Source organism: Diadema antillarum, unplaced genomic scaffold (genome assembly GCF_040938485.1).
Source record: "Diadema antillarum isolate AM-2024a unplaced genomic scaffold, OU_Dant_1.0 scf00000171, whole genome shotgun sequence".
In the NCBI taxonomy this organism is placed as follows: domain Eukaryota; kingdom Metazoa; phylum Echinodermata; class Echinoidea; order Diadematoida; family Diadematidae; genus Diadema; species Diadema antillarum.
Genome location: NW_027271060.1, coordinates 411,428 through 428,059, shown reverse-complemented (window position 1 = coordinate 428,059; position 16,632 = coordinate 411,428). Strand labels below are relative to the sequence as shown.

At 38.1% G+C, this 16,632-nt stretch overlaps 2 protein-coding genes across 2 annotated transcripts; one reads left to right on the top strand and one right to left on the bottom strand.

The window, feature by feature from the left end:
• Positions 1-8,755: 8,755 nt before the first annotated feature.
• Positions 8,756-9,649, bottom strand: LOC139722770 (palmitoyltransferase ZDHHC22-like). The gene has a single exon (XM_071634055.1). It carries the CDS (start codon positions 9,647-9,649, stop codon positions 8,756-8,758), a length of 894 nt encoding a protein of 297 aa, XP_071490156.1.
• Positions 9,650-12,208: 2,559 nt separating this feature from the next.
• Positions 12,209-13,323, top strand: LOC139722765 (uncharacterized). The gene has a single exon (XM_071634051.1). It carries the CDS (start codon positions 12,278-12,280, stop codon positions 13,064-13,066), a length of 789 nt encoding a protein of 262 aa, XP_071490152.1. The 5' UTR covers positions 12,209-12,277; the 3' UTR covers positions 13,067-13,323.
• Positions 13,324-16,632: the final 3,309 nt, after the last annotated feature.

The following is a 16,632-nucleotide window of genomic DNA, read 5'->3' as shown; positions in this document are numbered from 1 at the left end:
AAATTCTGCAGTTCTGTTCATTTGATTTCTAATTTTTGGTTTTGTGTATCAAAGTAATTTTATACGATCTCACTGTAAATGTGTATCAGGTTGATACGACAGGATGCAGGGTCCAGTTTCTTTTCTGACTAGTCTTAAAAAGGCTGTCATTCCAACAAGGGTGTGATATTAATTTGCAAATCATGCTGATAAATTTTTCAGATTCCCTGAAGCACAGTGCTGATGGGCTGACATTGAAGGCTGCTGTATACAAAGATTTTACAATATTTCCTTTCTGGCTTTTTTTTTTCTTTTTGCTTGTTGATATGCAACTATGAAGCCAAACATTGACATTTAGTGTCATGCCAGAGTTGATATTCCTCGCTAGTTTTAGCATGTGCAACAGCAATGGATTGAATACATGCTTGCTGTAGCACACATTTCACTGGGGATTGATAAAATGCTTTGTCATAAATGCAAGTGTTGAGGACTGGGTCTTGCTGTGTGAATGTATGTTTGTGCTTATGGCATTGTGACTGTGTCAAGTATGTTTGTGAATGTGTGTGCGTGTGTGTGTGCAAGCTACATGTGTAATGATTATATTCAAGCTGTTCCTAATTCTGTGATCCCTGTAGCATTTCCGCGAAATGCAAGTGTCTGAACCTACGTGCGTGTTCTGTAATCAGAATTGTCAATATTATTTGCCTGGGGTATCACTGAAAACAGATGACAAAGTAGAGAAGCACAGAATACGAAATGAATGGTGCTGATTGATGTATCTAAATTCTATATATTTATGAGATTATATAAAGACAGCTTAGTAGTTCAAATGTACCCAATGTGTATCATTTGAGTATATTACCTTATTACTGACTGGTAGTGCAATATACTGAAGAAGAGTACGATATGTTTCATTTGCGTTATACAATATTGTTTTCAGTGCATTTTGGTTTTTAAAGATGGCATAAGAGCTAGAAAATGTAAGATTTGTTCATGCAACCTGTACATGTTTATATATATTTGCAATCCAACCATTTCTGTTCATGTGCCTTATAGGGATTGAATCTAGTTGTTTCTTTGACATAAATGCTACATGTGGTGGTAACACTGTTACCTATTATTGATTGTAAATTGTCTAATTTTTATATTTTACTTAAGTCTGTGGTCTTGATTTTTTTGTAAGCCATGAATGATTTCTGTCTTTAAGATGACTACCATCATCTTACTGTAATGGTAACTATGATTTGTGTTTGTTTGTGTCGTATTGTTTGTTTGTTTGTTTGTTTTCTTCTACAGTGCCTGTCAACCAGGTCATGCTGCTATATACTATAGATTTGCTTTTCAACACACAGATACAGAATGTATCTTTAAGTTATTTTTGAATGAGAATTGGCGTATAAACATAAGATGCCACTTGATTAGTGAATCAAACGAGTGATAGTTAAGATGAAAATCACTCTATATGCTCTGAATGTAGCAGGGAGTCATCTGGCATAAGCCTTCTGTGAGACTCTTGAGCCAGCATACCAGGACATGTGATAGTTGGCATCACTCTCCAGTGAAACTCGAGAGTAGAGTCTACACATATTATTACATACACTACGTGTCCGCAGAACGCACCATGACAGAACATGATATAGAAATACAGAAAGGATTGTTGTTACCATTGTGGTAAGTTAGCTGGCTATTATCCCATAGATTGTGACATATTTAAGGGCAAAATAAATATATGTGTGCCCCATTGTCACTGAAGGTGACATGTTAGTGTAATACTGTACCCCTTAGTAGTCTTGTGTGTGAAATGGCAGTACGTACACATCTTCCAATCAGGACTCTTGCCAACTCATTTTTAGGATTTAGTCATGTTATGCATCTTCCAAGACCAAGGAAGTTGGTCTTTTTGTACAAATTCAAGAGAAGTCGTAGTTTGATTGATAATTTTGTGAACACAAAACTGGAAAGTTTAACACTAGCAGTGTTTGTAAAGTGGTCTAGATGCCTATCTCCATATCTGTCAATAGACACCATTGTGTTTGAGTCACTCATTCCCACTAGCCACCTGCCTGTGTACAATATCAACAACTTTTCAAGTCTGTGTTCGAGAAAGAGTTCAAATAATGACATACATATTGACAAAATGGAAACCAAAGGTTTTATCATATGTTGTAGAGTCAATCTCCGTGTGAAGAGGTCATATATAACACATTTCTTATTAAAAGGCAATTTTTGCCAGTGTTTGGAAAAGACCTTTCATTGTTTTACGAGATTACCACTGAGAAGTGAGAAGGGCTCAAAAGATGATGCAATATCAGATGTTTTCTGACTTAACCTACATGATCTATATCTTCACTGATAACAGTGTTACCTCTGAATAGTCCTTTTACCATGTGTGACTATTTTCACTTGCAAACAAACTCAGTTTAGGATGAAATGACAAAAGAAGCCATTACCAGTATCTCTTGGTGTCTGTAGTGCCAAAAAGAGCAGTAGAACTGCAAGGCTCAAATTATATTATATACACTTGTATCAAGATATGTACACTGTATTAGTGAAATTCAGGAATTTGGCAGTAGTTGAAATGGTGTGTAGTACACACAAAAATAGTACTGATTATGCTCGTTGCATTTTTTTTTTTTTTTTTGTCATAGAAGTCACAAGAGAATATGCAATTCATGTGAGTGTAGCACCAGTAAATCTCTTCCTCAGCCAGATCGAAGCACCATGTAGCTCAAATCTCTATTATGAATTAATGCCAGGCTTGTGCATACATTGTACATACATAGAAGGAAACCCTATTACAAAAACTCACATACGAGATACTGCTTTTAACAAATTGAATTCGGCGTTCCCAATTTCCTGTGACTGTGTTTAGCTGATCTCTTTTTTTGTGCATTTATGAGGTACTGGTCGTAACGTGATAAAATTGGCAATCCTTGTGACCTCACTATAACTCGGTTTCCTTGTAGGCCTACTGTGTAAGCTGATGATTTGCTTCTGTCATGCCAGACTCGACTTCAGAGATGTGTGTTGATTACTCTGTATGTTGCTCATATTTGAAATAAAGGGTTCAAAATATTGAAGTGTTGAAAATAAAAAGCATTTGATTTACCAAATAATTTGTAATACAGGAGCTTTCTCTTATCTCATTTATATACATGTACTTCAGTTGATGAATCGGCAATTCCGATTGGTCAATGGTGCAGTCACTGGTTTTTGCTATACTGGACAGCACTCAGCTTGCATTTTTTTTTTTAAAGATGTGCATAGATATTGTGTATATCTTGCATGTGTATCTATATTTGTGCATTGGTTTAATTATACTAGGTGTCACAAAAAACATTTCCCACTTTTGATCCTTAATAGTTCGAAAACTATACATCAGGTAACACTGTCATTGATATGATTGATAGCTGAATAGTGTACAATTTAGTTGGAGGTGATTTGAATGTGAGAGCATCAATCAGTTTTGTTAAATCCATGATTGATTTTAAAGTCAAGTTCCAGATTTTGGTCAAATTTGAACCCTCTGTACAAAAGTGAACTTTACACAAGAACCAACGATGTGTATGTGAGTGTGTGCTTACAATGACCCTGAACAAAAGACATGAATACCACGAATACCACCTGTTCAGAGCTATGCTGACGAGGCTTTTGGACTCTTGCTCCAAGGCACATGAATGCTTTATCAATAATTCATGATGGATTGCCCTGGGCACCGTTAGTCTGAATTCATGGTAAAGGGTAAAATGCGAGCACATGAAATAATAAGCTCATGTTTTCATGTGCTTGCATACACTACATTTCGGGATGAATAAAGACTAGCTGTGATAGTGGAATTTCTCATGAATATTTAATAGAGCATTCCAATCCTGGTCATTGTTCAGGACCATTGTCAGGGTGTTAACCACACACTCCCATGCACACCAATTGACCGCTGTGCAAAATTAAAATTTTGTACTGAGGGTTGAAAACAGAGCAAAATCTGAAACCAAACTTATAAATAAATCTTAAATTTAATGAAACTGATTTATGCTATCATTTTTAAATTACCTCCAACAAAATTGTACACTCTTCAGCGATTGCTCATATCAATGTCAGTATTATCTGATGTAGAGTTTTTGAACTATTAAGGATCAAAAGTGGGAAACGTTTTTTTTTTAAAACACCTATTACTTTACGTAATTTCTCTGGCTGGTAGCACAACTTCAATTTAATGCCGTAATTGAGCATGAATATCATAAATTAAGTGGCATGTAGTATGTGAAACAAATATTGACTGCTTTTTGAGACATGGTTAAAGGGAATCTCTCCCCTAAAATTTAAATTTAAGAGGTGTGAGAGCATGTCCGAAGAACTCTAGAGAAAATTGTATCCCATCACAAAAAATGTCCCAAACTGTGAAATATTAATTTTAATAAATCAGCACGCACTAGTGTGTGCTGCAGTAGTAGCCAGATTTGAAAATAGTAGCCATGCGTAGACAATCGGTGCGTGCATGTTTCCTTCGTTCGCCTCCATCTGCACACAGCTATATCGAATACTGTCCATCGGTATTGCCTCATCGAGCCATATGCATCCGCATGAGTACAGGCTGCCGCGGCTGCCTGGTCAGTGGCCTGGCGCGGCGCAGTAGCACTAACCTAGCTGCGGACATGGACATTTGCATGCGTTTGTGTGTTTTGAGAGTATTGTAGTAGATCGAACAGAAAATTATCAAACTACGAAATCAAATTCAGTCGATAAGGCCAGAAGACTACTCTTAGATCAAGGCGCATGTAATTTTTGGCAGTTTAGAGATTGCTCTATTTCTCTTTATATATTGCTATATCTCTGTATGTGAGTAGCGTTGCACTCTTATATTTCATAGGGATATTACCAGTACAATAACCTACAATGTCAGAAAACTAAATTTCTGTGTACAGATACACTTTTAAACTATGTCCCCCTGGTGATTTTTTCTTGGGGCATATATAGCACTGTTGACAAATCACCACTGGGCAAATAGTCTTAGCCTTGCTCTTCAAAGCAGGCAATATCTGTATACATGTGCTACATATTACACCAACATGCCTCTATTGTGAAAGTGGAAATTTCCACGGTGTGGAAATGTGTGCGCATTTTGCGGTACCATAAGCTAGCCCCAAAATAAAAGCACACTGATATTTTTGCATGCAATATGTTTTAGTAAATATCCTGATTCCGTGGAATTAAAAACACACGAAATTCATCTTACCCGGAGAAGCACAAAAAATTACCGGTACGCGCAAAAATATCCACTTTTACAGTATGCCTTGATATAATATGCACATTGATTAGACCTACAATGTAATGTAAATTTAATCTGAACACTGAGACAAAGTGTTAACACAATGACCATGATACACGTAATTGTAATCTATATCTGCTTTTATTTCACGCAAGAATAACAAAAACTGACAGTAAAAAGTGAAAGACCAAGTTGTTAAACATTATTTCTCTTCATACAAGGTGCAAAAGTGCTTCCAAAAACTTGCATCAACATTCCTTGGTTGATGCCATTAGATGAACAATTTTACAAAAAAACACAAATACATATGGTGTACACTGTCATGCCATGTTGTGAGAAAACTGCATACACATACCGATTGAAATGTGTAGACCGCTGATGGGACCCATAAAGATCTGAGCGATCCTTCCCCCCCCCCCCCCCTCCCATGGACAACATTGGCATCAAAAGAACATCTGCAAACTTCTTAGACAAAATAAATACAACATACAGATGATATGTACATGGGGCACTCCTGTTCCAACGAACAGTTACAGTGGAACCTAGTTACAACGAGGTTGGATATATCGAATTACTTGATTTAACGAAGTGATATTAAAGGTCCTCTCCCTGTTATATTCTTACATTTTTATCCCTGATATAAGGAGGAAATTTCAGGTTCCCCAGTATTAAAAAATTAAGTAAAAATTCAGGAGTCAAAATTATCATAATTAACCCTCTATGTGCAACATTTATTTTCCATACATGTGTATGTGTGTACAATTTAGGCACATTTCACTCACTGTCACAGAAAGGGTTAAAATCTATGGCTCAAAATTCCCTTAAATTACAACAAAATTTTGATATTGACAGAAGAAAACTGCTGGTCCAGAGGATTTTGATATAAAGGGAATCTCCCGTATATGGAGATCAGAAAAAAAAGAGATAATCCTACGCTAAACTGTTTTGTAACAGATCAATTGTTTAGCATGTTCAATACATTTTTCAAGACTGAAGTCATGTTTCAGTCATCTTAAAATAGAAAAAAAAAAAATCCATACATAAATCATATATCTGACAACAATCTTAAACAAGTTTGTGGAAACCCAAGATCAAACCACTTCATCCGCTGTTTTGATGGGGGGTCGGTGTACTTTTTGATCATACACGATGCAAATTGTGCATAATTCATGTCCAGATCTCCCCACAGATTTGCAAGTTAGGATTTCCATGGAAACACATCTAAAACATCAATATCTCACACAGAATGAACTTTCCTGTCAGAACTTTCAAGGCAAATTACACATACCATTTTCCAGTCTGTTACAGATGTACAGCTGTACAATGTGTAGATAATTTCTCTGGTACTTTGAGCTTTAAAGAACTTCACACGTGATGATGTGAACAATAACTTGCTTAGTTGAATCTTTTGGTACAATGCACCATGAATGCAAACAGTTCTACTGTGTAACAGAAAAGTGTATCATTTATGTTGTGTTCTATGAAAACATACAATCTACCAATCTTCACAGCAAATAACCCACCAACAATTCAATCAAACACTAACAAAAATATGTATTGCCTTATACATGTACATGTATTTCAGAATAGTAATCATGTAAAGTCAACCCCCAATCGACTGAACTTTTACAGTACCTTGAATTTCTGTAAAATGTGAATAATTTTGACCTTGGAAATAACTTAACACTCAAATTACCCTAATTAATGTAGACAAATACATGCATGTACACTTTGTGTGTGTTGTCTGCTTTCATTCACTGGATAGGAAGTTTATTCAATGTTGCATGTCACTTAAATAAAATGAAACATAATTAGTATTAGTACAAGATCACAGTACACAGCATTAAATATCTCACCAAAATATATACATTACTCAACTTAAATATATTACATGTTGTGGTCAACAATTTTGATGAAATTTATTTGTGATTATCTCTTGAAAGAAATATAGAGTTTGGAGACCTATAACTGTACACATATCTTCAAGATATACATCACTAAGTGTACATTATCATAAAGAACACAACAGTTCAAATGCAAATAACCAAAGACATATACAGTACATACACTTGTACAAGTCCAAAAAAAGCTCTGGATCTGCAAAGATACCATTATACCAGTGAAATAACAGAAAAGTTGAACTAAAAATATTCAGCAAAGCAGATAGGAGTCTTCATTTTCACTTCAAAATTCACAAAACTGGAATGTACAATATACATATTGCATGCAATCCCTGTAAACATCAAACAGTACTTATATTCATCATTCTCATGAACTACACTGTACAAGCAAACTCTTGATTATTTGGAGTGACTATGACATAACTCCCATACTTCTTTTTGGACACAGAAAAAAACAACCCATCAATTCAAGCAGTGAGCTGTCCTTTAGCACATTGCAATCCAATGGAAAGTTTGTGGTCAAGAAATTGAATGACATCGCTCAACATTTTTCTTTAAATGAATGAATTTGAGCTATCAATATAGTAAACAGCTTTAGTCCTTACTAAATGCATGAAAATGGGATATATTGTTTTGTCAAACCCAAGAGTACTGAAACATGTGTCTCTTCATGAACATATTTCTGTGACCTAAATTCTTTTAGCAAATTCTTACCTGGAATCTGTCACATTTGCGTAATTATAGAAACAGGTTTCTTAACTCTACAATCTTCCATTCCAGTGATGGCACATTCTTTACAGTGTATTCTGATTTACAGTGCATTCTGAACAGGATTCCTTCTTAAATTTTTGATGGTATTTTTTTTTTCATAAACTAGAATACTTTTTGGTGGTTGGATAAGACTTGTGATTATACAACCATGCACTGCAACGTGCACATGTAATGGCGTAGTTCTAGCACTGCATGGTATCATCAATTTACACAATACAAAATGTTCAAAAAATATATGTCAGCCTAAATTCCAAGGTGATACACCAAAAATGCTATGAACACCCCCCCCCCCCCCCCCCCCCCCGCCTTTCTCTTCCACTCCACTTTATTAAAAATAATACAGTACAGACGTCTTTGTTGTTGTTCTGGTATATCAAGAATCAAATTACATACTGTGTATGTATGTATACATCTTGATGTGGTGTTTAACCTGTTGTGGGGTTCTTGGACGGTTTAATTTTGCTATAAAACACGCATTTCCCATAGACACCTGCCAAGTACTGTAAAATGAGGAATTTTCGCGTGCATTTTAATTTCGCGAATTTCGTGAGCGCCAAGATTCGCGAAATTAAAATGCGTGTGAAAGTTCTTGTCTACACTATATGCATTGAATGCCAGTTCGCGAAAATTTCATGCCGCAAAAAAGGCCGTCGGCTCCAATTCGCGAAAAATTCATGCCACAAATATATGTTTTACAGTATACTTGGGACTCATCCTCAACGAGTTAAAATACCATCCAGGCTTTATGCAGATCACTCATTACTCTCTAAAAAGTCTATATTTTCACTTCTTCTGGTTTTTGATAATTTGCTACTGTTCATTGGTTGGTTCTGCTCCATCAGTATGCCTTGATGTCTTTCACTCGCCCCCAGTGGATGCCATCACCGGACTGGCCAAACTTGACCGGTAAAATGAATGAAAGCCACCAGTAACGACCAAATACCTCACGGAGGTTGACCTGTGCACCGGCATCATACTCCGCATTTCTCTTGGACATTTCATAGCTGGTCTGTCCTCGTAAGATCAAATTGAAGTGATGAAAGGCAAGCATGGTGCAGCCGATCCCGATCACAAGCACCGTGTAGAACATCGTCAAGATGAACAGCGGTTGGAGAGGGAAGGATCCGGCAAGCCACCTGATGACCGCAATGGGGTAGAGATAATATGGTGTCTGCCATGACACAAAAGGCCCAATAATATGATTTAGGTACGTTGCATAGCACAGGAAAGAAAAGAGGGTCGAGAGGGCACAGTAGAAGACAAACACAACGAAGTAACTGTGGTTTCTGTGCCCAGCGCATCGGCCTACAAAGAAGCAGTGCGAATCGCGTTTCAGGACACACTTTGAGCAGACGACGCAGTGGTGGGCTCGTGGAGGCATGTACTGCTGGCAAGGGACGCAGTATCCCCAGTTCTTTCCCCCCTCGGCTTTTGGCATTCTCAGGGTTCCGGCATCGTAAAATGTGTTTGTAATGAGACAGAGGACATAGTTCATCATCATGCTGCAAAAAAAATACACAAAGATAAACGATGCAACTTTCTGCGTAAAGCTTTCTTCTTTACTTCCCCAGACCTCTGGAATGGCCACGTACAGCGTTGTGTAGAACACTAGGATGGACATAATCCAATAATAAGCAATGCCACTGGTATTGGCTAGCTTCATAACTTGACGCTGATTTGGAATGGAGTCCAAAACGCTCTTACGGAGCTCAGCTAGTGATAACTTTGTCATGTTGAGAATACACAGTGTAGATGTGTATCTTACACTGCAGCTAGATATCAAGTTCAAATGATAAGTGCTGGTACAGCTGGTCCAGTTACCTTCACTCAAAGCAGCAGTGACACTCCTCTGCTGGAACAGTGTGTCATGTTCATGTCAAGCTAGCTACTACGCGCCACTCAAGCAAGGTTAGTCTAGGTTCTAGACTCACTTGCTTTTGGATCATTGTCTGATCAAGTCTTTGATGACTAACAGTTAGCTAGATGAGTGAATGAGTGCGGGATCGATGATGAACCATAATTCGCACAGCTCATTAAAGTTTACAGCTAGCTAGCTAGCTCAGAGGAGCAAGCAAGGCCAAGGATAACGATCCACGACGACGAACGCGAACGTGAACGTCAACAACAACTTGGTTGTTCCCAAGACCCTTCCCACAGGAATAGAGGGCCAATCAACCAAGTATCCAACTTACGTCCAAGTAAGTTGTCTGAGCGTATAGTTTACAGGGCCAGGATCAGGAGTTATCGCCTCATAAGTCACACAGATCAATAGCTATGGAGACCGGCGACGCACATTATTTTGCTCGAGACGTGCGTGTACGCTAATGCCTCACGTACTACACACACTCACCACTACACTGGTTTCATCACTACATATTGCGTACCATGTTCATTCAAGTCCTGCACTTTCACAACGCGCCGAAAACACAACCGAATGTGTCATCAATCGCTACTTTCATAAAAGTAAAAACAGTATATTCAGTTTAATCTAAAAATTCACGTGCTTATATTAAATATAAAAATAATCGTCAAAAATATATAAATCGATGAAGCAAACATTCCATAACGGTTTGAACATTTATTTTACTATACTCTCCTAGGAAATGTCACTGAGATGGACGCGCGAAGTTTGTGTACGCTTGAGTCTGGGGAAGTCCCTGGCATGCACCACAGAACTTCTGTGGCGTGCACCTGTGCTGCGCCTGTCATAGCATAAACATTGGTGACATGTGCCGATACGTACCACGGCCACACATATGCATTGCCATTGGCGAACATTGAAATAATCTAACGCAGTGGCCAGTGCTGATTTCGAGTTTTACGTTGCAGACCTAAAGGCAAAGTACGTACAGTTCTATTAACCGTAAACAAATAGAATTATTTGTACTGTTCATATATGGCATCAGGGGCGGATCCAGGAATTCTGTAAAGGGGGGGGGGGGGGGGGGGAGGGGGTGCGCAAAGCAGTTTATAGGAACTGGTGCCACTTCCGGGTTTAATCAGCTAATACGGAAAAAAAAAACCGGTGGTTTCCCCCCCCCCCATCTATTTAGTATTTATATTGTCAAGATATGGACAGTTGTTGCAATCAAACGTCTAATGGTGAATGGTGCAGTGAATATAAACCTTGGTTCAAGGAAGAGAGAGGCATGGGACCCAAGCAGTTGCCTTAAAGGGAAGCAGTCCTGAGATTTTCACTGCACTGATAATTAAGAAGAGTAAAAAATATAACCTTTCACCAATTTATACGCGTGGACATCAAAAATTGTCTCCGTACGCGATTTTAAAAATATAATTCCTGCAAGCGATCGTGTAAGAGCCTGCCAAAAGGTGCAACGTCATTGATGCCCTACTCTCAAGTTGACAGCCGTGCCTCAGAAAACCAATTTAAGTGTTCAAAATGATCATATCTGATTTTTTCATAAAATGTGACAATATGTGGTTTTATTATTTCAAACAAAATATTTCAAGCTTATTTATATATACAATTAATATAAAAATAAATAGTAAACATGTATTTATAAATAACTAGGGATGACGAGCAGAACACTGCTGGAAAGAGATGTGCATCGATGACGTACTCTCCGCCAAGGCTTGCTCATTTGCAGAGTCACACTTTTTTAACCGAAATGTACGAGCTTATTTGGTGATTTGAAAGTTTGTTTTTGATGATATAAGTTCATTGGAGGTACCAACAACAACATATTTTTTTAAATTTCGTGAGGATTGCGTCCCTTTAAGAATATCTGCCATATATATGTTTGTCTTTGGTATCATATACAAGGCTTTCGAGGCACATGTGTTTATTGTTGAATTAGCATTAGGCCTATTTGAAGTATGTTAATCTTGAAGCTGATACATGTACAAGTATTTCACATTAAATTATAATTGTGGTTTGATCTTTTTTAGTATTTTGTTACCATATTTTCATGTACTGATCACAGTGAGTGATACTGTTGTCATGCATGTTCAATTTGTTGTGGAACTTGGTGCTTTCTTTGATATTTTTAAGGTTCAAGTTCAATGGCCCATCTACCATCATGAAGGATTCGCCAGATCAATCAATATGGAGACAGAGCGGATGAGGAGTCACACTGACCTGGAAAAAGCATCTTTGCAAAATGTCTGACTTTTGACATCTCTACAATAAGACCACACAAAGAAAAATGAACAATACCTGCGCTGAAACTGAAGTATACCCGTGTGTATGACCCCCCCAAAAAAAAAAAATAGTCATGCGTAGGGAAATAAAACAGTCGGAAGCCACAATCATTACAGTATATGAATTGTTCTCTGCAAGATTTTTTCTTTATTATTTTTGTGAATTTCAAGTGTTGTACATCCTGTTTTCATGTGATTAATGTTCACGTTTTGGTGTGTGGAGATGGACTGTGATAACCTGAAGACTATCCTACACTGCAAGATAAGATCAGCACGGAATTCTTGCATTCTCTCTCTCAATGGCCTCCAACTCCAGCCATTTCCTTGCAGGGATGTCGCCAAATTATCCAATCTCCAACACCTGTACCTCAGCGCCTGTAAGTTGTCTGGGAGGGTTCCCCTGGCAATTGGCCAGTTGCCCCAACTCCTGACGCTGGACCTGTCGATGAACTCACTGACCGATATCCCTGGGGAGATTTGTTTCTTGCTGGTAAAGCTGACCACTCTTGATATCAGCTTCAACAAACTAGTGACGCTGCCACGTGAGATACACAGTATGAAGGACCTGACTGAACTGAATGCATCCAAAAACCATCTGGTTTCAATAGTTCAGGAACTTGGAGAGCTCCCTTCACTGAAATATCTGAAATTTTCAGACAACCTGCTCCGTGACGTCCCGGGCTGTGTTCTATCTGGTGCTTCCCATCGAGGCTTGGTCCTCTTGAATGTCGCCGGCAACCTTCTCCACACCCTGCCCCCAGAGATCGGCTGCCTGCATGCTCTGGAGACCCTTGATGTCAGCAACAACTGCATGCAGTTCCTGCCGAGAGCGGCAAGGTCACTGGGGCAGTTGAAGGTGTTCGGGCATGCTGGGAATGACTGGCTCATGTGCCCGCCTCACATCCCAGGGGTGCCTTTGGATCGTCAGTCAAGTCATGGGAGGTGCGCCCTGGAAAAGCTGTACTCCTACATCTACCCTCCTCTCTAGAGAGAAGTCATCCTTGGTGAACAGATTAATTAATGTTCATTCCCACACACCAGCCAAAATGGATTTGAGCATTTTGCACTGTCCTACCGGGGGATGACACAAGTTGTGATGAAAAGCCCATTGATTCTTGCTCCTGCAAGAAGGCTAAATTGCTCCTTCATTATCTGTATTTCAGTTGTTATCCATTTTGTAAATCAAAGGGATTAAATCAAAAGATGTACTTTGTCACCTCTGCACAGGAAACTTTTAGGACTAGAGAAGAGGCTTTTGTAGACTTCAGCAGTATTGGCCTTACATGATTAATTGACTAACACATGGTATGGTTAGCACAGTTAACTTCCCTAAAAAAAAAAATTACGTCAACTTATGCAGTTCCTGACCACATTTGTATGATTTTGAGAGTACAGTTAGTGAAAATAGAATACAAAATATGTACAGCACATCTGTGGTACAACTGTGAGAGAAGAGATTTGAGGCCATCTTTAATACATATCTGTCAGTCTTTATTTAATTAAAGGGGAATGAAACTGAACTATACATGTGGATTGAGTGAATGCAGAAGTGTTAGTAGAACACTTGGTCAAAGTTTGAGGATGTACACTTCCAAAATATAAATGCAAAACTCACTTTCACTATGTGTGTAAACGAAAAAGGAATGCAAGATTTGTCTTTCAAGAGCTTTCCATTGTACTAAGTTGTATGGAAATACTGCATGTCATTAATGCTTCTGTGTATACAGTGCACTCCCGTTACAAGGAACACAGTTATAACGAAATTTCGTTATAACGAAGTAAAACTTCTGGTCCCAAAATTAACACCATTAATTTAAAGTCTATGGAACAAAATTCGCTTATAACGAACACGGTTATAACGAAATTTTCGTTATAACGAAGTCTTTTCCGAGCGCCACTGACAAAGAAAAACAAAAGAAATGTGCTCCGTTATAACGAAATGCGAATTGCTTTCGAAAATACGTGGCAGTATAACAAGCATTTATAGCGCCTCTGCACGGGCGAATGCTTCACATCACTGTGTGTTCGCTCCTTGTGTCACGCACAGTTTCTGAGGGGAACTTGCATTTAATATTGTAATACAATAATCCCATCCCATTTCACATACACGCATAGCTTTCCAGTGTATGATGAGTATTCAGCAAATAGAATATGATATATATGCGTGGTTTCCTTATTTTCGTTATATATTGTATTTGTTCGGTTATAACGACATTTCGTTATAACGAAAGAAAACTGCCGGTCCCGAGCATTTCATTATAACGGGAGTGCACTGTATTGATATTGCTTGAAAAATTAAATCATGTACCTGGTAGATGTATATCTTACTGAATTTTGACGTGAGAACGTAAATCTTTCTTGTGGTCCATAATCTTGTGGTCCATAATCTGTGGTCTTGTGGTCCATAATCTCTGCCAGTTCTGAGTTCTTATAACAATACACCGTGTTAGTGTTTTATACTCTCTGGCTATAATTGTATACAAAGGTGATGATGATACCCACATTATTACTGTTACAATGGGAAAAGAAATGACTCACAACTTTGTATTGATAAATTGTATTTTGATATTTTACCGATATGTGCATCGGTTACGGGTCGGAGAAGACTCCATGTATTGTGTGTGTAGGTCTGGAGCCTTTCGGGTGATTTAAGCAACGATTAACTGAAGGTTTAATAACTGCGTGTTATTAGCATTATGTATTCGTTGTCTGTTTTTACTCCTCTTAGAAAGGAAAGACTCCCATAACTTGCATGTTCAAGGCATGCATTTGTATAGTACATTTTTCTTTCACGCCTACCGGAGTATATTCCCTCCATGTTTTAAACCTACATTAACTCTAGCTGGAGCCTTCGGGTGATTTAAGCAACGATTAACTGAAGGTTTAATAACTTCAAGTTATTTACATTATGTATTCGTTGTCTGTTTTGCTCCTCTTAGAAAGGAAAGACTCCCATAACTTACATGTTCAAGGCATGCATTTGTATAGTACATTTTTCTTCCACGCCTACCGGAGTATATTCCCTCCATGTTTTAAACTCATGTGACATGCACAAGGTATAATGTAATGAGTCCCTTTTTTGGAGGGGGTTGTGATATTTCTTTTTGATACCGCTATGTACTACATAATGAATCAAGGTTGTGTTAAAATGGAAAGAAAAAGCTGCGTCGGACTGGAATTTATATCATGAGTAATATCCTTTCATTTATTTCGTCTTTTTCATTCACGCATTTTGCACTTAACCTCTGCCATTTCTGAGTTCTTAACAATACACCGTATTAGTGTTTTATGCTTTCTGGCTATAATTGTATACAAAGGTGATGATGATACCCACATTATTACTGTTACAATAGTGAAAAGAAATGACTCACAACTTTGTATTGATAAATTGTATTTTGATATTTTACCGATATGTGCATCGGTTACGGGTCGGAGAAGTAGACCGACCGCCATGTTGTTTTAGAACCAGGCTTTGCTTGCGGGGGTTGCGAGTTTGGCGGCCTAGCTGCGACTCCATGTATTGTGTGTGTAGGTCAGGAGCCTTTCGGGTGATTTAAGCAACGATTAACTGAAGGTTTAATAACTGCGTGTTATTAGCATTATGTATTCGTTGTCTGTTTTTGCTCCTTTTGGAAAGGAGAGTCTCCCATAACTTGCATGTTCAAGGCATGCATTGGTATAGTACATTTTTCTTCCACGGCTACCGGAGTATATTCCCTCCATGTTTTAAACTCGTGTGACATGCACAAGGTATAATGTATTCACATGAGTCCCTCTTTTGGAGGGGGTTGTGATATTTCTTTTGATACCGCTATGTACTACATAATGAATCTTACCATAAACCTGGATAATTAGATTTTAAAAATTTATTTTATACTAATGGATTAAGAGAGGAGGGTGGGTTGGCTGTCGATATCTTCGAAAGAAATGTGTAGTTTGATATTTTTTGTCACTCTACTATCATTAGTGAAGTGCTCTAAGGTAGAGCTAGTGATGTACATGCTTATTTTTTCGTTTGTCTCTGCATTGATGTTTAAATGTTTCATCCTTGTATTCATTGGCAACGCCAAATGTGCACATTTGCCCTTAAGGAAGGTCACATGTTTACAATTTTTAATTGAACGTACCGAAGTGTCACCCGCACAGGTTGAACCTATGCATCCCTATGTTCTCATATTTACCTATGGAAAATTGTTTCATACATTATCCCACCTAGTGTCACATTCCATTCGCATTTGCAGTGCCCCAGTACTTCTTAATTGTTCACTTGTTATTCGCATTTCCGAATTCCATGCATTCACGCTGGTGTATTTTTCCTCCTTCTTGCATAAACATGTTTTTCCAATGTCGGCATCAACTGTCCAGGTGCATGTATGTCTCAAAGACAAACATGTTTACGTGTCTTCTACCATTTTGTGTCCAGGTCAACGGCAATATGGCTTGCCCAACATTGCTGTACATTCTGTTACATTTCCCAACGAAAATAGGATGAATTGCTTTGAGTTTTATCACAATGAATATGAGTAATGCTTTTGTAGATGTTCGGTCATTGGA